General features: G+C 37.5%; 1 protein-coding gene across 4 annotated transcripts in view; it reads left to right on the top strand.

Moving 5' to 3' along the window:
• LOC136858420 (importin-11) overlaps positions 1-23,653 on the top strand; it is a 403,457-nt gene that overhangs the window by 203,059 nt on the left and 176,745 nt on the right. For all 4 annotated transcript variants that reach the window (XM_067137950.2, XM_067137948.2, XM_067137949.2 and 1 more), the window contains exon 11: positions 16,020-16,352. In XM_067137950.2, the coding sequence (XP_066994051.1) occupies positions 16,020-16,352 (333 nt within the window). The remainder of the gene's footprint in view (positions 1-16,019; positions 16,353-23,653) is intronic.

The following is a 23,653-nucleotide window of genomic DNA, read 5'->3' as shown; positions in this document are numbered from 1 at the left end:
TTAGCTTTTACGAATACATTCTTCAAGCATAAGGCTATTCACCGCTACACATGGGAGGCTAGGGGTACCAGATCCATAATAGACTATATCTTAACAGACTTTGAATTCAGGAAATCTGTTAGGAATGTAAGAGTTTTTCGGGGATTTTTCGTTGATACAGACCACTATCTGATCTGTAGTGAACTAAGTATCTCTAGGCCTAGGGTAAAGAACGTGAAATCTGTCTGCAAGCGAATAAGGGTAGAAAATCTCCAGGACGAGGAAATTAGACAGAAGTACATGGATATGATTAGTGAGAAGTTTCGAACAGTAGACAGTAAGCAGGTTCAGGATATAGAAAGTGAATGGGTGGCATACAGGGATGCTGTAGTAGAAACAGCAAGGGAATGCCTAGGAACAGCTGTGTGTAAAGATGGGAAAAGGCGAACATCTTGGTAGAATGATGAAGTGAGAGCAGCCTGTAAACGTAAAAAGAAGGCTCATCAGAAATGGCTCCAAACACGGGCCGAGTCAGACAGGGATTGGTACGTAGATGAAAGGAACAGAGCGAAACAAATAGTTGTTGAATCCAAAAAGAAGTCATGGGAAGATTTTGGTAATAACCTGGAAAGGCTAGGTCAAGCAGCAGGGAAACCTTTCTGGACAGTAATAAAAAATCTTAGGAAGGGTGGGAAAAAGGAAATGAACAGTGTTTTGAGTAATTCAGGTGAACTCATAATAGACCCCAGGGAATCACTGGAGAGGTGGAGGGAATATTTTGAACATCTTCTCAATGTAAAAGGAAATCATCATGGTGGTGTTGCAAACAGCCAAGCTCATGGGGAGGAGAAAAATGATGTTGGTGAAATTATGCTTGAGGAAGTGGAAAGGATAGTAAATAAACTCCATTGTCATAAGGCAGCAGGAATATATGAAATTAGACCTGAAATGGTGAAGTATAGTGGGAAGGCAGGGATGAAATGGCTTCATAGACTAGTAAAATTAGCATGGAGTGTTGGTAAAGTACCTTGAGATTGGACAAAAGCAGTAATTGCACCTATCTACAAGCAAGGAAACAGGAAGGATTGCAACAACTATCGAGGTAGGGAGGGTGCGATCAGTCGTTGAGAGGAAGTTGGATGAAAACCAGTGTGGTTTCAGACCACAGACAGGCTGTCAGGATCAGATTTTCAGTATGCGCCAGGTAAATGAAAAATGCTACGAGAGGAATAGGCAGTTGTGTTTATGTTTCGTAGATGTAGAGAAAGCATATGACAGGGTACCGAGGGAAAAGATGTTCGCCATACTGGGGGACTATGGAATTAAAGGTAGATTATTAAAATCAATCAAAGGCATTTATGTTGACAATTGGGCTTCAGTGAGAATTGATGGTAGAATGAGTTCTTGGTTCAGGGTACTTACAGGAGTTAGACAAGGCTGTAATCTTTCACCTTTACTGTTCATAGTTTACATGGATCATCTGCTGAAAGGTATAAAATGGCAGGGAGGGATTCAGTTAGGTGGAAATGTAGTAAGCAGTTTGGCCTATGCTGACGACTTGGTCTTAATGGCAGACTGTGCCGAAAGCCTGCAGTCTAATATCTTGGAACTTGAAAATTGGTGCAATGAGTATGGTATGAAAATTAGCCTCTCGAAGACTAAATTGATGTCAGTAGGTAAGAAATTCAACAGAATTGAATGTCAGATTGGTGATACAAAGCTAGAACAGGTTGATAATTTCAAGTACTTAGGTTGTGTGTTCTCCCAGGATGGTAATACAGTAAGTAAGATTGAATCAAGGTGTAGTAAAGCTAATGCAGTGAGCTCGCAGTTGCGATCAGCAGTATTCTGTAAGAAGGAAGTCAGCTCCCAGACGAAACTATCTTTACATCGGTCTGTTTTCAGACCAACTTTGCTTTACGGGAGCGAAAGCTGGGTGGACTCAGGATATCTTATAAGTTAGAAGTAAGAGACATGAAAGTAGCAAGAATGATTGCTGGTACAAACAGGTGGGAACAATGACAGGAGAGTACTCGAAATGAGGAGATAAAGGCTAATTTAGGAATGAACTCGATGGATGAAGCTGTACGCATAAACCGGCTTCGGTGGTGGGGTCATGTGAGACGAATGGAGGAGGATATGTTACCTAGGAGAATAGTGGACTCTGTTATGGAGGGTAAGAGAAGTAGAGGGAGACCAAGACGACGATGGTTAGACTCGGTTTCTAACGATTTAAAGTTAAGAGGTATAGAACTAAATGAGGCCACAACACAAGTTGCAAACCGAGGATTGTGGCGACGTTTAGTAAATTCTCAGAGGCTTGCAGACTGAACGCTGAAAGGCATAACAGTCTATAATGATAATGTATGTATGTTATTATTATTATTATTATTATTATTATTATTATTATTATTATTATTATTATTATTATTATTATTATTATTATTATTATTATTATTATTATTATTATATGTTCTGGACCCCACAGCAAGGTGCAAGACCGCTACTTGGTGGTAAATTACATCTGCTGCCATTGTCATTTTTTATAATGTGTCCAGCACCATTGTCGCGCGTAGGCAAGTGTGCGGGATTTCTGGCGATACTAATGACATACCTCCATGCATTATTGACCTTATTACAGAGGTGAACAATTTGACGGTCAGTCTCATTCCTATCTTTTATTTCAAATGTGTTTAAATTATTAATTATACGCCAGGAGAATCTACTGTAATCTAAGAACGTTCTCCGAAGGAAAAGATGGCTGTTGAAAACGAAACCAAGGAAGATTAAAAATGATCGGTTTATGATCAGAATAAGTACATCGAAAGTCTACAGCCTGTTTCCTGTTATTCGACAGGGTCAAGGATGGAATGAATAAAGCCCCATCTAGCGGCGACAATAGGAATTGTGCCGGCTGCTGAAGCACCCCTCTGGGGCAATGATCGATGAATGACAAATGAAATGAAATACTGGACAGTGTTGCTGGAATGAATGATGACATGGAAAGCCGGAGTATCCGGAGAGAAACTTGTCCCGCCTCCATTTTGTCCAGCACGAATGTCACATGGAGTGACCGGGATTTGAAACACGGAACCCAGCTGTGAGAGGCCGGCGCGCTGCCGCCTGAGCAACGGAGGCTCCTTATAAGTACATTATGAACAGTAAAAGCAATTGGTCTCACCTCCTTTTACACCCCACCGCCGTTAAGTTTATTTACCCCCCACCACCCAAAAAATTAAAAGAAGGCGTGTTTCTTTATGTTTAAAGGAGACTCCAAAGACCAATATTCACGTCTGTTATCTTCCGTTTTGTATAAGTGTCCGTATAAAAATAATAACTTTTTTCACTTCCTTTCACACTCCTCCCCCCCCCCCCCCCCACGCCTAAGTGAATTTTCTGGCAAAAAAAATGTGTGTTTCTTTAATAGTAAAGGATCTTCTAAATACCAATGATCACGACTCTAACTTCTTCGGTTTTTGATTTATGTGTCCTCATGAAAGGAATTCAACTCCTTTTCACTCCCGCCAACCAAAATGGTTTCCCCCCCAAAACGCGTTTTTCTTTGCTTTTAAAGGAGATCCAAATACCAATTTTCACGTCTGTAACAACTTTAGTTTTTATTAGATGTATGTATTCACATACAATAAAGTCAATTTTTTAGTTCTTTCACCCCCCCCCCCTCCCTCTCATGGATTTTCCGAGAATACGTCTTTCTTTACTTTTAAAGCAGATTCCAAATTTCAAATTTCACGTCTGTAACAACTTCATTTTTGAGATATCAGTAGCCTAATTAAAAGAATTCAACACCATTTTCAGTCACTTTTACCGCCCCCCACCCCACTCCACCCAAGTGGTATTTCCGAAATTTAAAAATACATGTTTCTTTATTTTTAATAGAGATAAAAATACCATTTTTTCACTTCTGTAACTTGTTAAGTTTTTTTGAGATATACTGTAGAAATTGTCATGTTGAAATTTCACCCCTTTTTAGTTCCCCTTAAGTGGAGTTTCTAAAAACAAATCACCTATGTTCCTTTATATTTACAGGAGATTACAAATACCCACTTTTTATGTCTGTAATATTTTACGTTTCTTAGATATTCTGTAGATATAGTCTTTCAAAAAATTCACCCCACTTTGTCACTCCTGTTTAAACTTCATTAATTGGATTTTCCATAAACGAAAAAATACTTATTTCTTTATTTTTGAAGTAGATCCCAGATACCAATTTTCAGGTCTGTAATATCTTCAGGTTCTGAAATATAAGTAGCCCCATTAAAGGCATTCAACCCATTTTTCACCCTTTTCCACCCTTCCTATTGGAATTTTCTGAAAACAAAAAATACGTGTTTCTTTATTTTAAAGGAGATTCTAAATACAAATTTTTTTATCTATAAACTTTTGATATAAAGTTTTGAGATATAGATACACTCATTTTAAAAATTAACCCTCTTTTCACCCCCCGCCATTAATTGGATTATCCAAAAATAAAAAAAATATGTGTTCCTTTATTTTTAAATTAGATCCCAAATACCAATTTTCAGGTCTGTAATGTCTTCAGGTTCTGAAATATAAGTAGCCTCATTAAAGGCATTCATCCCATTTTTCACCCTTTTCCACCCTTCCTATTAGCATTTTCGGAAAACAAAAAGTATGTGTTTCTTTATTTTTAAAGGAGATTCTAAATAACAATTTTTACTTCTATAAACTTTAAAAGTTTTGAGATATGGATACACTCATTTTAAAAATTCACCCCCTTTTCACCCCCCATTAATTGGATTTTCCAAAAACAAAAAATACGTGTTTCTTTATTTTTAAAGTAGATCCCAAACACCAATTTTCAGGTCTGTAATATCTTCATTTTCTGAGATATAAGTATCCTCATTAAAGGCATTCAACCTCCTTTTCACCCCTTTTCACCCCTTTTCACCCCTCCTAATGGGATTTTCTGAAAACAAAAAATACGTGTTTCTTTATTTTTAATGAAGATTCTAAATACCAATTTTTACATCTGTAAACTTTAAAAGTTTTGAGATATAGATGCACTCATTTTAAAAATTCACCCCCTTTTCACCCTCCCATTAATTGGATTTTCCGAAAAAAGAAAAAAAAATACATGTTTCTTTATTTTTAAAAGTGATCAAATGTACCGATTTCCAGGTCTGTATATCTTCAGTTTCTGAGATATAAGTACCGGTATCCTGATGAAAGGCATTCAACCCCCGTTTTCACCCTTTTTCACCCCTCCTATTGGGATTTTCTGAAAACAAAAAAATACGTGTGTCCTTATTTTTAAAGAAGGTTCTAAATACCAATTTTTACATCTGTAAACTTTTAAAGTTTTGAGATATGGATACACTCATTTTAAAATTTCATCCCCCTTTTCACCCCCTTAGTGACGGAATATCCAAAAATCCTCTCTTAGTGAGCACCTACATCTTAATATGAATATATCCTCAAAATTTCATTTCTTTATGTCCAGTAGTTTTGGCTCGGCGATGATGAATCAGTCAGTCAACAAGTTATTTTATATATATAGATAAGAAAGGTTACACTTCATCAATACAAGTTTTATTTATATGAGATCCTTTGGGGATACAACAGCCAACCAGGCAAAACGAAACGCATACAAATACCGGAACACTCCCCAAAGGATCTTATTGATGAAGTGGAACCTTTCTTATCTACAATATACAAGAACTATCAATATGGAAAATGAAACTAATAAATCAAGAATTATTCTTAAACCTATACACAATAAGAGCAAAGTAGTTCAGAGAGACAGTTATTTTAGAATTCCTCAGTTAATTTACAAATATACAATAAAGGCAAGATATGCCTAAAGAGACAACTACCCAATAAATTTAATTGTGAAATATAAAAATATAATATTTACATCGATTATGTGCTGAATAATTGTCTCGAACAACTTTAACCCTTGCATTAAATATAATTATTAGATTAACATCAAGAGCAGGAAAGTTTAGTGCAACGGTACCCATAATCATGATTCGATCACAACAGCTGACAGCCAAGGGAAGCTTAGGCCGATAACCTTGTGCCAAACAAGTCAGTTCTAGCAGCTAGGAGGGGACATGCATATACAAATTGTGAAACAAGCTACCCAGAGAATTGAACTCTTTCATTTAAACAAGCATATACGCTTAAAGCCACAGAATTCCACCTTAATTTAGCATTTGAACATGAACAGCTGGAAAAATATTGATATAGAAACAATTTCCAGCATTTATCATTGCCAGGTCCTGTGCACTTAGTATACAACATATTAAGGATAGCTACCCACCTTAATTTGCTAAGTTAGAGATAGTCTTAATGGATGAATTGGCACTTCCAAACATTTTTAGTTTCTTTTCTGTCCCTTCTGTCTCTTACCTAAATATAGCAGGTTGATAAGTCCACAGAAAGCATTTTCTGGTTGGACAGGAAATTGATGCAAATTGATGCAGAGCCCATCTTCTCCCTTGCTCAGATAACACAAAACAAAGATTCCAATGTTCAGTGCCAATTTATGAGCAATGTGGTTACAGATATGTAGACAGCGAGCCAGTAAGAAGTGAGAATTGAATTATATCAATAGTTCTGGAATAGAGTGATATGACACAAGCAGTTCACACAATATTTTCCAGGTTAGTTAAAGCTGCGCTAAGTCAGGTGGTGATGAGTTGGGGAACCAAAGTTGAGCAGGTAAGCTGCTCCATGCATTAATCATCATGATCCCAGGCATTAGCATATGAGTGTGTGTGATTGCTGCTATGGATGTAACTGAACCAAAGATATACTTGCTTCTCTTCAATGCAAGGGTTTGTCCAGGTCACAATTCTTTATCAAATCTTGATTGGTTGACATTAATTAATTGATCTGATGACACATTTTTTCACAATGAGATACGGTACCTGATTTCTCTCACAAATTCATGAATTTGTTTGTTCAATATTGGCAACCCCTTCAGCCATTCACTTGCTAACTTCATGGGTTACTTTCAAACACTCTTTCTGTGTTTTGTTAAAACTTTTTTACCCATGATTTGGAAGTGTGAACTGCAGGAAATTGTTAGGGTCAATTCTCTTCTTAAATTTTATTGTCTAGAATCACAATATATGATCTTCTGTTATGGCATTTTCCTGTCTCTTTGCTATAGAATGGTCTTGCACTTCAGTTTATCATATCCTGGAGGTGGTTTGGGTCTGAAGACCACCATTGTTTTCCAGGTTTTGTAACATAGTCCTACTCTTTTTTTCTTTCCTGCACCAAAACTCTTGTAAGTTTCAGGTGAGGTGTCATTTCAACTGCTAATCCAGGATAACGTGGATGGAGAGGATAAAAATGTCCATATCAGCTAGATATCCTTCTGGAAACTTCATTTTTGTTTTTCTTGGGGATGCTGACTGATGAGATGAACTGCTGCTTTCATGGACATCTACCATTGGTGATATTGCTTCATCACTGACCATTACGGCACTTTCTTCATTAGATACCTCCTCATCTGAGTGATATATGATAGATATCCTGGATTCAGGAGGTCAAATGAACTGTATCGCGATTGACCTATCTAAGGCATTTGATAGGGTAGATCATGGGAGACTACTGGCAAAAATGAGTGCATTGGACTCGACAAAAGAGTGACTGAATGGGTGGCTAAGTTTCTAGAAAATAGAACTCTGAAAATTAGAGTAGGCAAAGCTTTATCTATCCCTGTAATAATTAAGAGGGGAATTCCTCAAGGCAGTATTATTGGACCTTTATGTTTTCTTGTTTATATATCGATGATATGTGTAAAGAAATGGAATCAGAGATAAGGCTTTTTGCAGATGATGTTATTCTGTACAGAGTAATAAATAAGATGCATGTAAAAAGAGCAAAATTTACTTACAATTGAGAAATAGAGACGAATCGAACATATAAGGGATGGAGATACAACAAAAAGCCATAGGAACAAAGTTGTAGATCACTTCATTTGAACGGAGGTTGTGCTATCCGTTTTGTGATAGGACTTGAAATTTGGTACAATTATACGTTTTAGTCTGTAACAGACGAAAAACTTCCAAGATCTTTAAATTATTCACTTTCTATCCTCGAAGAATATCGAAATATCGAGGCAATTCTAATGACGGTGCAGACCTTCGTTTTGAGATATTTTGTGGCTAAACCATTCATATAGATGATGCCATTCATCTATATAAATAAAATCGTAATGTCCGTGTGTCTGCACATTGACTATTTTGGCAAAATTTCCCTACAGTTATCCGTTTCAGTGTAATAATGACCATCTGCATATTTTTTAGCTTTGGTGTCTGTTTGTCAGTTTGCTTGTTCGTCTGAGTTCTTATAACTTGAAAACTACTGGATATATTTCTAGATGAATGGTATCAGCCAACGGCTGTAGTTGTGTTGAAACACCAGATCCTGTGAGATCTCCGAAGTTTAGCAACATTGGGCATGGTCAAGACTTGGATGGGTTGCCACGCGCTGTTGGTGGGGGTAAGAGAATGGAGGAGCGGAAAGGAACTGGCCACCCTACCGTACATAAACTCCGGCTTAGGCACACCTCTGCAGAGGTTCGGACCTGCCTTCGGGCAGAATACACCCTTACCTCACCTTAATGGTATCAGCGAATATTAGCTGCCTAATACAAGAAACTTATTGAGTATTCTGAAGCTTAAGCAGATATCGGAATCCATGATAAAACCCAGAACAACTAAAGAAATAAATAAAAATTTAAGTCAATTGAAGAAAGTAATTCAGTTATGAGATTTAACTCGTGATATTGAATGTTACAATTCCTTGTAAGCTATGATGTAATATACTCCTATTTTCAATTATTAATGTGGATCAAGTGTAGAAGAATGAGCTTAAAATGATCTGTATTCTAAAGAGTAGGTTGCAGTTAAAAATCTTCCATTTCAAGGGAATGTACAAAGATAAAGAGTTAGCCCATTTCAACTAGTGATGAGCAGAGTGGACAGTAAAACGTGATCATACCATATGAAATCATTTTGATATTCATTATGTAAATATTATTTTTCTCTTCCAATTTTTCTTTTATTTCCTCATTATGTCAATAAATAGTTGTAGTGCAAAGGAATTACTTGAAATCTTATTTATGGATTCAGTAGTAGAATAAGGCATATTAGAGATCAGTTTCTGCATCTTACGAGTTGGTATGTCACTCCGTTGATGCGTCGGATCAGGAAAGTTGAAAATAGGCTATGTATCGATGCATCGAAACTTCTTTGGATCCCACGTTAAACAATAATGAAAATTCGAAACCCTGAGAAGCTGGCTGAGAATCTTTTACATTGACCGACCTGGACACAGGAAGGGCGTACTACTTAAAGACAGAAACAGGTTCCAAGAAGGACATTCCAGGAATCATTTACCTTTTCACTGCCGAGTTTTGATAACCAGGCAAACCCTCTGGGCCATGTTTTTTAAAAGGAAGAAGCACTTTTACAGATATATTTTTACTGATACTATTAATGGAATGCGTATCGTCCCCTTAGCTCCGCAGCCCAATACGAGGTCGGGGATGAAGTGAGATTATATCTCACAGCATATTCTTACGACTGGATGCCCTTCCTGGTGCCAACCATAGTTTAGAAGATAATGAATATGAAATGAATTATGGAGAATGAAACTGGGTAAGGAATTGGAAGGAATTGGCTGTGGCTTATGAATAGGAACTATTCCAGCATTTGCTTGGGAGTACAAAAGTGAAACCAGAAAAAGAAAAACATTCTCAGGACAGCTGATGGTGGAGTTTGAACCCATTCGCATGCCAAATGCAGAGCTTGGCTCCATAGCCCTAGCTACTCTGCTCAGTGATGTTATTACTGAATTATAATATAAAATTGTTGATCCAAGAACTGGTATTATGAAAATCATTTCATTTGGGGAAAAGTGAATTTATCTGAGAAGGGGTGATAATCCGCAAGCAATTCATCATTACTACTTTGTCTGGCACTTTCTTGTATTTCAATATTACCCCCTATATATTCTCCATCCTCATTATCAAAATATAACTCTCCAGAATCACTATTCATGAGGAAATATTCAATTTCTCCGTTAACAAGATATGAATGTATACTTCAAGATGCCATGGTGGCTACATATTAGCAGGAAAGATGTTCCACTCCAACGAAGCTGAAATAACAATAGATCGCTTTCAGATGTTATTTTGTATAGAGAAATAAGTAAGTTACAAGATTGTGAGCAACTGCAAAATGACCTCGATAGTCTTGTGAGATGAACAGCAGGCAATGGTATGATAATAAATGGGGTTAAAAGTCAGGTTGTGAGTTTTACAAATAGGAAAAGTCCTCTCAGTTTCAATTACTGCATTGATGTGGTGGAAAGTTCCTTATGGGGATCACTGTAAGTACCTGGGTGTGAATATAAGGAAAGATCTTCATTGGGGTAATCGCAAAATTGAGATTGTAAATAAAGAGTACAGATCTCTGCACATGGTTATGAGGGTGTTTAGTGTTTGTAATAAGGATGTAAAGGAGAGGGCATTTAAGTCTCTGGTAAGACCCCAACTAGAGTATGGTTCCAGTGTATGTGACCCTCGCCAGGATTACTTGATACAAGAAATGGAAAAAAAATCCAGAGAAAAGCAGTTCAATTTGTTCTTGTTGATTTCTGACAAAAGAGTAGCATTACAAAAATGTTGCAAAGTTGGGTCTGAGATGACTTGAGAGAAAGGAGATGAGCTGCTCGACTAAGTGTTATGTTACAAGTTACAAACTCATCGTTTGGTCCATATTGAGCAACATGTACCTTTCTGAAAGAATGTATCTTGAAGGTCCACCTTTTCAATGCATTATGGTTTATTATTAATTTACATAAATATTCCTACATCATTAATATCTTAAGTGGGACTTTTTTTGGCTATATTTTAGGCATCTTTACCTGCAGTTCCTAACATCTAAGATCAAAATTGCTAGGATCCTATGCTTTGTTTATGATAAAATGCTTAAAATAGTTGGGCTAATATGAATTGCTCTGTCTGAAATGTTTATACATGCTATGTGTCTTATAGAAACATCCAGGTGACGTGAATTGCTCTCTCTAATAAATTATGGTTGCATATCCTAGATATCCTAGATGTTAGATATTTATAGGAACAGCACCTGAAGATGCCTAAAATATAGGCGAAACGTCCCGGTTAAGCCATATTGATGATGTAGCAATATTTATGTAAATTGATAAAAAACAAAAATGTATTGGAAAGGTGGACCCTCAAGAGCCGTTCTTTCAGAAAGGTAAGTGGTACGTTCTGAGCTGTCAGTGGAGAGATGGCGTGGAATGACATTAGTAGACGAATAAGTTTGAGTGGTGTCTTTAAAAGGAGGAAAGATCACAATATGAAGATAAAGTTGGAATTCAAGAGGATAAATTGGGCAAATATTCGTTTATGAGAAGGGGAGTTAGGGATTGAAATAACTTACCGAGGGAGATATTCAATAAATTTCTTTGAAATCATTTAAGAAAAGGCTAGGAAAACAACAGATAGGGAATCTGCCACCTAGGCGACTGCCCTAAATGTAGATCAGTAGTGGATTGATTGATTGATTGATTGATTGATTGATTGATTGATTGATTGATTGATTGATTGATTGATTGATTGATTGATTGATTGATTGATTGATTGATTGATTGATTGATTGATTGATTGATTGATTGAAGGTTAATTGTCCTGTAAAGGAAATAATCAAGTTAAAAGTGAATGAATGCTAATAACTTCAGTTCTCGTTACAAAATCAGCGTAAAGATTTACTCGGAAAGTTCCTAGCCACATGTCACCGGGAAGGTCCACAGTTTGTGCCCAAGTCTTGCAAAGAACAAGCTCAACATTCGCAGATAGAGTACGGGCACGTTAATTCTCAAAGGCAGCCCTTCGAACTCAAAGCTTGAAACCTGAAGGGCTCTGAGATTCGAAGTCCCAATACAGTTTTTGCTATTTTATGGCTTCGCTCACCCAGTGTCATGATGTAGAAGTCCAGATGGTCAGGATAAAATAACAGCATGTAGATACACATGATGAAGAAGGAGCCCTCCACGCCACATCGAAGTCGGAACTGGACAGAGATGCAAGTTGAGTATCTTGGGTTATATAGTGACACTGAAGGAAAAGCACTAGAATATGTTGAAGAATAAAGTCATTTCGCGAACCTGCCATGATGCAAGGATGACGTAGCAAGGAGCTAAGTAGAGAAGTGGAGCATTCAATTGACTGCTAGCGGCTGATGATAGCACCGGTGCGATGCGTAGATAAGGTAATTGAAATAAATTAGCATATTCTTCTGGATGTGGTGGGGGGAATGTTACAGTTGTGATAGCAACAGTCAAAGTTACTAGAGTATGAAGAGCATTGAAGAAGGTGAGAGTGGAAGTACCGTGCTAGGTCCTTCGAAACTCGCCCAACGGGTGACACAAAGGAACCGTAGTGATTGGAAATTGGAAAATAAAGACAATAATCCTGATATACATCCATTTCATGGATACTGTGGTGTTTCAGAAATATTTATGAAAAATTTAGATTCTTGCTATGATTTTAGAGTACATCGATCCACTCCTTTTGAAATTATTTCAAATGATACATTTTTACCACAGCCAGCAGTCATTCAAGGAACGAAGTACAGGTAAGCCATAACTTTCAATGGCATGAATCCGAAATTTGATTGAATCATCTTTATTAGTTAGTATTTGATGCATGTTTTTGTGCAACATGTACGCTCAAACTACCAACGGGAAAATTAAATCTGATTCCACAGTTAACAGTGTGACCATTTATTGTGTCTTGAATAGGTTAAGGGCTTCAAGATAAAGCTGAAAAGTTCAATAACCTATAATATGCCACTATTTCCTATGGCTATCTGCAGCTTCGGACTTGAGAGATGGATACTCGTGTGCTGCTTACAAAATGTGTTGGTAGGTTGAAATTTTGAAACTAAAAAGCAAGAGCTTTTTCCTGCCACAAGATATTTCAAGTCAAGTACGGCGAGCCCTATAGTTGTCTGCTGTACTGGGACGGAGAGAGTGTGACCAGTGGTGCTTACCTTTAAAAAGCACAATATTTTAATCTTTCTCTCTTGCATACATTTACGTTCATTTCTGTGCGCTAAAACCCAATAATAATATACTGACATGGTTTCAACTGTATGGTGGTGTTTTCTTTTTTAAGGAGGTTTTAATACGTGAGTCATACTGCTGTCAATAAGCTTGATGGTATTGTGATATCATCGTTCCTCAAGCCAACTGTTTCACCTGACATCAGATCTATGTATGAACTTAGGAGAGAGTAAGATACTCAAAGCTAAACTTTACTAACTGATATGAAAGGGCAACCATTTTCTTTCCTTCTCAAAATAAAGGTACACAAAAATTTGCAGTACTGACCTCAGAATGCAGCTCCTCAATCTGTGGTTTTTGGTTTCTTACAAAGTGAAGTCTCTGTGGATCCTTTACTCTTCTTCTACTATACCCAGTTCTGCCATGGCAAAATACAATAGGAAGACGGACTACTAATATGTTGTATAAAGATAGGAGCATAAAAATTAACACAAACACAAAGTAGCACACATTTACTTACCTTGTGTTTATAATTTTGTTCTTGTTTTCTCTTTCTATTGTTCCCTCTTCTTACAAATGCATCGTATTTCTCCTATTTTGTGTTCCTATCTTTATACGACTTAATTTGACACTTGTTTGTTCCTTTCCATTAATAACACTACTAATAACAATAATTACAAAAAATAAGGTGTCCGACTCCATGGCTAAATGGTTAGCATGCTGGCCTTTGGTCACAGGGGTCCTGGGTTCGATTCCCGGGAGGGTCTGGAATTTGAACCAAAATTGATTTATTCCCCTGGCACAGATAATGGGTGTATGTGTCGTCTTCATCATCATTTCATCCTCGCCCCAAAGCGCAGGTCGCCTACAGGCGTCAAATCAAAAGACCTGCACCTGGCGAGCTGAAGTCCTCGGACACATCCCAGCACTAAAAGCCATACGCCATTTCATTACAAATAAGGTACATTACAATTATACTAATTACTCCTCTCCTAAAACTACAGTACTAATCTATATCACTAAAACATCAATGCACAGTTTTCAGTGATCACACAGTAGAAATCACAGGCACAGCTGACCAAATGCTGAAAGCCTATTGCATCTGATGTCGTTTATGCAAACTAGATTAGGTGAAAGTTGGAGGTGTGGTGGCTGATGTGCTGTTTTTGGTCAAGCTTTAGTACTATTCTAAGAAACTATACAGACAATACCATTCTTCTGGTTTACTGGATGCACAAGGTAAGGGTTATTCTGCCCGAAGGCAGGTCCGAACCTCCGCAGAGGTGTTCCTGAGCCAGAGTTTATGTGTGGTAGGGTGGCCAGTTCCTTTCCGCTCCTCCATTCCCTTACCCCCCATCAACAGCGTGTGGCAACCCATCCAACTCCTGACCACACCCAATGTTGCTTAACTTCGGAGATCTCACACGATCCGGTGTTTCGACACGGCTACGGCCGTTGGCACTGGATACACACAGTCCCTGAATTTTTTGATCCTACTTTATATGTCCACACCACAACTTTACTTTCCTTCCATTGCCTGGATTGTATCTACCTAGAGACAAATTGTGTTGGAGTGCCTGAAGATTAATAAATGAATCCAGTGGTGATGATGATAAAGAAGATTACAACAACAACAACATCAGCAGCAAAAACAGTGATTAAGTGCAGTATGAAATTTCACAGTCCCATCACTTATAAGATGTTATTAAAATTGTGAATTACAGTTGATATTTCATTCTTAAGGTCATATTTTACACTTTTTAGTTAATTTCTGATTCAAATAGAGTTAAGTGCATGCATGTACCAATCATTAGAAGGTGGAACTGTAGGTTCAAATGATGGGCATGATACTCGAGAAGTATAGACACAGACTTCTTACAGACTTCCTGGCCAATGCATGTGGGGACTTTTTGAAGAATCTTGTCCTTGTGTTTTAGATTCCACATAAAACTGGATGTCCCATGGCTATGATCATGATATCAAGTCATGTAACCTGTTAGCAGGTTTACACAATCTTCTAATATGTATACATAAATCGTCATTATACCACCGGGCTGAGTGGTTCAGATGGTTGAGGCGCTGGGCCTTTTGACCACAACTTGGCAGGTTTTTTCCTGGCTCAGTCTGGTGGTATTTGAAGGTGCTCAGATACGTGAGCCTCTTGTCTGTAGATTTACTGGCACGTAAAAGAACTCCTGCAGCACTAAATTCCGGCACCTCAGTGTCTCTGAAAACCATAAAAATAGTTAGTGGGTCATAAAACAAATAACATTATTATTATTATTATTATTATTATTATTATTATTATTATTATTATTATTATTATTATTATTATTATTATTATTATTATTATTTATACCAAGCATGTGGCTGCATGGTTTGGGTTGCGTGGCTATCAGCTTGCATTCAGGAGAGAGTGGTTTGAACCCCACTGTCGGCAGCCCTGAAGATGGTTTTTTTCGTGATTTCCCATTTTCACACCAGGCAAATGCTGGAGGTGTACCTTAATTAAGGGCACGGCCGCTTCCTTCCCACTCCTAGACCTTTTCTGTCCCAGCATTGCCATAAGACCCATCTGTGTTGTCGTGACGTAAAGCAACTTGTTAAAAAGAGAAATAATAATAATAATGAGCTTCTTATTGTCTTATAAATAATATGACATCATACTTTTCTGCTGTTACATTTCCAGTCTCATTCATATCTTAAGACAAATGTAATGATTTCATTCAGAATACTCAGTAGGTAGTTGAAGTTCCATAATCTTCATAAAAAGATGTTATAACGTGATACGTTGCTGATGTGTTTGTGTATGTAAAGGTAGGGTTTTAGAGTACTTAAGTCCATGTGTTATTTTACAAGTAATTAGCAAACTTCACACATGTTAATATTTTCTCATATCTGAAAATCTGCTATGTTCATGTTTTATGTGTAGCATTTTCTTCTTGCAGGTAAATTTTGACCAGTGGTTCTCAACAACGTTGACTCAAGAGCTCAAAGTGAAAGATACTAACTATCGAGTAATTCGTCGACGTGTGGCTTGGCTCATTGGACAGTGGACAGGTGTAAAGCTGTCACCTGAATTGAGACCTGCCCTCTATTCGGTGACACTTCCTCTGTTGCAAGCTGATGAAGATATGGCTGTACGACTCACTGCTTCCAACACACTGAAACTTGCTATTGATGATTTTGACTTCAACACGGATCAGTTCCTGCCTTTCTTAGAGCCAGCTTTTGGTCTGCTTTTTGCTTTGCTGAAAGAAGCAAAAGAATGTGATACCAAGGTAATGTAGGCCAATATAGTGAGAAACAAATGATTTTGATATTGATAATTCTCTGAATCATAAATTGTATTTATCTAAAATTTTACACTGTTTATAACAAAACATCCTGTGTGAAATCGGTCATCGTACCTTAACCAGATTTAGCCCTTCATGAATTAGTGTTACATGGCATAGCTAAATTGCTAGAGTGCTATACTTTAATTAAGGCCATGGTCACTTCCTTTCCACTCCTAGGCCTTTCCTACCCCATCGTTGCCATAAAACGTACAGTATCTTTGTTAATGCGATGTAAAGCAAGTTGCAAAAAAAGGATGACTAAATACATATTCATACAATTGCATACTTCACAGATGGACTGCAGTGAAGAAGACGAGAAATTTTATCAAACCCTGGAGATGACTAAATACATATTCATACAATTGCATACCTCACAGATGGACTGCAGTTGAGAAGACAAGAAATTTTATAAAAACCTGGAAGAAGCAGTTAACACTAGTAGAGTAGACAGACATGGCAGTGAGAATATCATTGGGCCATATGGCTTCCATAGCAAAAACTCAGAAGGAGAACAACTGTGGCAATGATCGTTCAGGCGTTGAAGTCTAAACGGTCTGACACCATAGTTAGCCGGTTTGATTCCGTTGGTTGAAAAATTTTCAGCATCAGAATGTTGGCCAGCAGGGTAGGGGAGATGGCAATCACTAGATTGCATGCCAAAAGCCTGGATTAAATTCCAGTCCTCTCCTCAGGGCTCATATGGAGTGAGGGCATATGACTCTGTTGATGGTGATTTGTCCGTTGGATGGAGACGTTAGGCCTTGAGTAGACCCCTTGGTGCTATTTGACAGGAGTAGGCTATGTGGCAACACTGGGTTTCACCCTCTCCTTTCCTATCATATATCAAGTCATTCATTTCAACTCATTAACTCCTCTGATGAGGTTGACGTCAGGAAGGGCATCCGGTCATAAAAACCCGCCACAACAACTTCATCTCACCTCATACCCGACCCTGTAGAGAAACAGGACAAGGGTTGGACTAACAAACAAACGAACTAAAAATACATTCTTCAAAAAGAAAGGGACAGCCACAAAATAACACAGGATAACTGGGATGGTAGGTACAGGACATTGATTGACTATGTCGTCACGAACAATGAAGAAGGCAGATATATCAACAACATCAAGGTCGCCACAAGTGAATGTGTGGACAGTGAGGACAGTGACGAAGCTGGTTGTGACCTTCAAACACATGACCAACAAAACTTAGAAGAATATCAGTAAAGCATTTAAGGTCAAGACGTGGAAATTGGAAGCAGTTCAAGTAAAGGAAGTATACAAGATCACAATCCAACAAAGCCTGCGGCAGGGTGAGTTAGTAATGTAGAGGGAGAGTGGAAGAGTGAAACGTGTGGGGGAAAAACTGAAAGCCTATGTAGAGTTAAAAGTTCAATCAAACGAGAAAAGGAGACACCATGGTGGAATGATAGAATATGAACAGCTGTGAAAGACAGAAACAAAATAAAGAAAATATTTGGCAAAAAAAAAAAAAAAAAAAAAAACAGGGGCAAGTACTTAATGACCAAGAAATTCTGAGACTCCATAAAATGTGCAGAGCCAAGAAGCTTGCTGTTAAGAACATAGTAAGAGAAGAAATTGTACGTGTTTGCAGACGGACGCGTAGAGGACAGTAGAGGAAAACGGTAATGAATAGTAATATTATTTGTTTTATGTCTCACTAACTACTTTCACGGTTTTCAGAGATACTGAGGGGCTGGAATTTTGTCCCTCAGTTGTTGTCAGTAAATTTACGGACAGAGGTAAACATATTTGAGCACCTTCAAATACCATCGGACTGAGTCAGGATCGAACCCACCAACTTGAGCTCAGAAGGCCAGTGCTCTACCGACTGAGCTACTAAGCCTGGAAATAGTAGCTGAAACATGAAATTGCTGTACAGAGTAATGAAGAACAAGAGAAATGACCAAGAGGCCATAAAGGCAATAGAACGACGTGATGGAACTTTGGCACCAGATGACTGACAAATCAGGGAAGAACTCAAGACCTACTTCAATGAACTTCTGAATGGGGATATAGTTTCAATGCAAACCATAAATGGTATTAGAACTGGGGGCATGCTTTGAGATATTACAGAAACTGTAACAACGGACAGAGAAGAGCCAAGTCAAGACACTGAACCAGCAATCGCATGGCTAGATATCGTGTAGGCGTTCAAGAGTGTGAGGAAGGGAAAGATAGTAGGCGTAGATGAACAGAGCGGAGTTATGCTGCAAGCAGTGGAAATTCTAGCAACCCAGTGGTTGTACAGATCACTCAACATGATATGGTGGAAAATCACTTTCCAAAGGATTGTAGGAATGACATAATTATGCCTCTGTTTAAAACGGGAAGCAGACGTGAATGCACCAACTATCATAGTATTATCTTTGGTTTCATCTTCTGATGTAACTTTGATTGACCGTGAGGGATCCAGGATCTAGTTTGATTGCCTGTTTGTGTAGACTATCAACCATCCTGCATAAGCAGTCCGTTGCCCAGGGTACACCACGAGGAGGTTATCTACACGTCGCACCCAAAATTACTCCAAAATGACTCTACTCTTGCTAATTCATTCAGCCAAGAGGAAATTGAGAAAGCCATCAACATGCTAAAAATGAGGAAGGCCGCAGATTCAGATGGTATTTTCCCTAAATTCATAACTTATCTTGGGAAGCATAGAAAAATATGGCTCAAAAAACTTCTTCAGTGACGTATTAGAGACTGGAATCATTCCCCCGGAGTTCAAGATGGTGCACACCATGGCAATCCTCAAACCAGGAAAACCAGCAGCTGACCCCTCAAGCTACTGTCCTATTGCACTACTGAGTGTCTGCTACAAATTGTTGGAACGCCTCATCCTCAACCGAATCCAGGAAATAATAAATGACATAACACCAACATACCAGGCGGGTTTCAGAACCAAATGAAACTGCTGTGAACAAGTATTAGCATTAACATCATATATTGGGTCAGGATTCCAGAAGAAGCTAAAGAGATCTGCCGCTTTTGTCGACCTGACAGCGGCATATGATAGAGTATGGCTGGATGGACTACTATTCAAAATTGAAAAGCATACACGCTGCCGAAAACTTCAGTCAATCAATCAATACTGATCTGCATTTAGGGCAGTCGCCCAGGTGGCAGATTCCCTATTTGTTGTTTTCCTAGCCTTTTCCTAAATGATTTCAAAGAAATTGGAAATTTATTGAACATCTCTCTTGGTAAGTTATTCCAATCCCTAACTCCCCTTCCTATAAATGAATATTTGCCCCAGTTTGTCCTCTTGAATTCCAACTTTATCTTCATATTGTGATCTTTCCTACTTTTATAAACGCCATTCAAACTTATTCGTCTACTAATGTCATTCCACGCCATCTCTCCGCTGACAGCCCGGAACATACCACTTATTACAAGTGATGAAAATCATTTTTCGTCCGTATTGAAAGTTTCATAAACTGTATATAGGATAATATCTTTTGTTTATTTCCACCTATTCAATACATTACAAGAAGTTGGCATTTACTTTAAAACATTATTCAGATGAGACATGTTTCTCCTCTCACTGTGAGGCATCTTCAGTCATTATCAAAAACCTTATTATTTTACCAGGCATGTGGTTAAAGATATTCAAACCGGGCGAGTTGGCCGTGCGCGTAGAGGCGCGCGGCTGTGAGCTTGCATCCGGGAGATAGTAGGTTCGAATCCCACTATCGGCAGCCCTGAAAATGGTTTTCCGTGGTTTCCCATTTTCACACCAGGCAAATGCTGGGGCTGTACCTTAATTAAGGCCACGGCCGCTTCCTTCCAACTCCTAGGCCTTTCCTATCCCATCGTCGCCATAAGACCTATCTGTGTCGGTGCGACGTAAAGCCCCTAGCAAAAAAAAAAAAAAAGATATTCAAAAATGTGTTTGATGATTATAAGAGAGGTAAAATTTACGTTAGTTATAAACATGTTCATGAAGTAACTAAAAATCTAATATATTGATAAAAACATATGTAGTTCTTTGTTGAATAGGACTTGTTTGATTGTACTATAGTAAAAGAAGGTGGCTTGAAGCCGTAGTCATTAATAGATGTCTAATACATAGTGGAAGGCATAAAATATCAGTTCTATGAGAATATACATTACATTCAAATGATACTAGAAACTAGTGGATTCAAAGGTAGTAAATATAAAATGTTCAATGAAATAACTATAGATCTAATAAAATGATAAACACATATGTAGTTCTTTGTTAATTAGGACGTCGTAAGATTGTACGGCTTAAAGCCGTAGTCATTAATAGATGTCTAATACATAATGGAAGGCATATGAAATCAGTTCAATGAGAATATATAATACAAACAATTGATACATAAAAACTGGTGTAGATTCATAAGAGGTACATTTAAAAATGAAGGCGTCATGTGATTATAAAAGACTGTTGATGGCTTAAAGCCGTAGTCAAAGTTTGAAATGTAGGTCAAATAACTGCTAAATATATGGTAAAAAGATATAAGTCAAAATATACAGCTTACTATAAAAGATATGAAGGGAAAACATTCCAATTGCTTGACAAAAGTTACTTGACGTTGGCATGCGTTTGTCCGTGATGTTTATTGGTCAACATTTCGTACGTTATTTTAGATTTATTCGGCAAGATTGCGTTGACAAGAAGTTCACCAGATGTTTATAGTTGGCCTAATTTGTAAAAAGAAAGTTGCAGAGATGATGATGGGTGGAAATTCTCAACGTTGGTATGGTTTTCTGACGTGAAGGTTGGAGAGCTGTTGTGTTCTTCTTCGATGACAATATATTTTATAAAACGTTGATTGTAAATAATTTATACTTTTGAAGAGTATTATGGAAGTTTGATGAAGCTGTTGAATTATTGTTGTTATAGAATGGTTCTGAAATGAAGAAAAATTTGTAGTTAATTTTGACGAGAATGAAAGAAAACATGGGAAGGTTTTGTTTAAGTGTTGTTAGTGAGAAAATGTTGGTGCTTACCTATGACGTTGTAGGCCCATTTAACAAGCTGTGTGAGGCGCTATTAGGATACTAATGGTCACTAACGGTTTTTACTCCTTGTGTTGTACGTATGTCGTCTGGCTAGAGGGGGGTGGGTAGGAGGGGGCGGAGTTGTAGGCTTGTGATTCGTGAACGGGAGGGAGTTGTGAATGGTAGGGGAAGCGGAGGGGCGTGTATCATTTATTGGTGTATGAATGGCGCGTAGAGGGGAATTACGTAAGATGGGAGGGGGAGGGGGGTATGATGTATTTGTTGACGTAGGGGTGTTTGTTAATACTGTTTTGAAAATATTAAAAAACTTTTTGTCCTGAAGGTTTACATTATTGAATAATGTTATTATTTGGCCATATAAAGGGCTTCTATTGTCTATTGGATCATTTAAATTCTTATTAGCATTGAATTTTTGGTCCAAAAATATGTATAAATTTTCGAATTCGGTCATAAGTCTACCTTTTTTTATTGTTTTTAAAATTTGAAGGTCCTGTTCAATTGTGGTAAAGTTGTGCCCCGTTTCTTTCATGTGATTGCTCATTGCTGAGTGTTTATTATGTTTCTGAGCATTGAAATGTTCTGTGTACCTAGTTATGAAGCTTCTTCTTGTTTGTCCTATGTATGAGCTGAGGCACTCATTACATTTTAATCTATAGATACTGGAGCCTGAGTATTTATTATTTTCTGAATTTATTGTATTATGGTTGAAGAACATTTTTTGGTTTGAATTTTGAGTTTTGAAAGCTATTTTGATCTCTTGATTTTTTAAGGTGTTGGTTACTTGGTGTATGATTGGGTTGGTGTATGTAAAGGTTGCAAACTTTGATTTTTCATTTTTTATTGGGGAGAGGTTTGTGGATAGTTTCAATTTAACTTTATTAATTAGTTTGTCTATGATAGAGGGATTATATCCATTAAAAGTGGCTATTTCTTTTATTGTATTTATTTCTTTTTTAAAATTGGTCGCTGAAAGGGGAATTTTTAGAGCTCTGTACACCATACTATAAAAGGACTGTTTGTGTGATTGTGGATGAAGGGAACTTTGTTTAATAGTTATAGGTGTGAATGAGGGTTTTCTGTAAATTTGGAAATCAAACTTATTGGAAGTTCTTGTTATTGTGATGTCAAGAAAATTAATTGATTTGTGGTTCTCGTCCTCTTTAGTTAATTTAATATTGTTATCCAGATTATTTAAATAAGTTAATATGTTTTCACTATTGTTGAGATTTTTGTCAATTATTACTAGCGTGTCATCAACATAGCGTAGCCAGAGATTTAATCCATTGATGTTATTTATTATTTTGCTGTTTTTGAGGTTTTCCATATAAATTTCAGCAAGAATTCAGAAAATAATAAATACTCAGGCTCCGGTATCTATAGATTAAAATGTAATGAGTGCCTCAGCTCATACATAGGACAAACAGGAAGAAGCTTCATAACTAGGTACACAGAACATTTCAATGCTCAGAAACATAATAAACACTCAGCAATGAGCAATCACATGAAAGAAACAGGGCACAACTTAACCACAATTGAACAGGACCTTCAAATTTTAAAAACAATAAAAAAAGGTAGACTTATGACCGAATTCGAAAATTTATACATATTTTTGGACCAAAAATTCAATGCTAATAAGAATTTAAATGATCCAATAGACAATAGAAGCCCTTTATATGACCAAATAATAACATTATTCAATAATGTAAACCTTCAGGACAAAAAGTTTTTTAATATTTTCAAAACAGTATCAACAAACACCCCTACGTCAACAAATACATCATACCCCCCTCCCCCTCCCATCTTACGTAATTCCCCTCCACGCGCCATTCATACACCAATAAATGATACACGCCCCTCCGCTTCCCCTACCATTCACAACTCCCTCCCATTCACGAATCACAAGCCTACAACTCCGCCCCCTCCTACCCACCCCCCTCTAGCCAGACGACATACGTACAACACAAGGAGTAAAAACCGTTAGTGACCATTAGTATCCTAATAGCGCCTCACACAGCTTGTTAAATGGGCCTACAACGCCATAGGTAAGCACCAACATTTTCTCACTAACAACACTTAAACAAAACCTTCCCATGTTTTCTTTCATTCTCGTCAAAAGTAACTACAAATTTTTCTTCATTTCAGAACCATTCTATAACAACAATAATTCAACAGCTTCATCAAACTTCCATAATACTCTTCAAAAGTATAAATTATTTACAATCAACGTTTTATAAAATATA

Source organism: Anabrus simplex, chromosome 1, assembly GCF_040414725.1.
Source record: "Anabrus simplex isolate iqAnaSimp1 chromosome 1, ASM4041472v1, whole genome shotgun sequence".
NCBI classification, from domain to species: Eukaryota; Metazoa; Arthropoda; class Insecta; order Orthoptera; family Tettigoniidae; genus Anabrus; species Anabrus simplex.
Note: the sequence above shows the minus strand (reverse complement) of the source record. Positions and strands in the feature narration are given on the sequence as shown.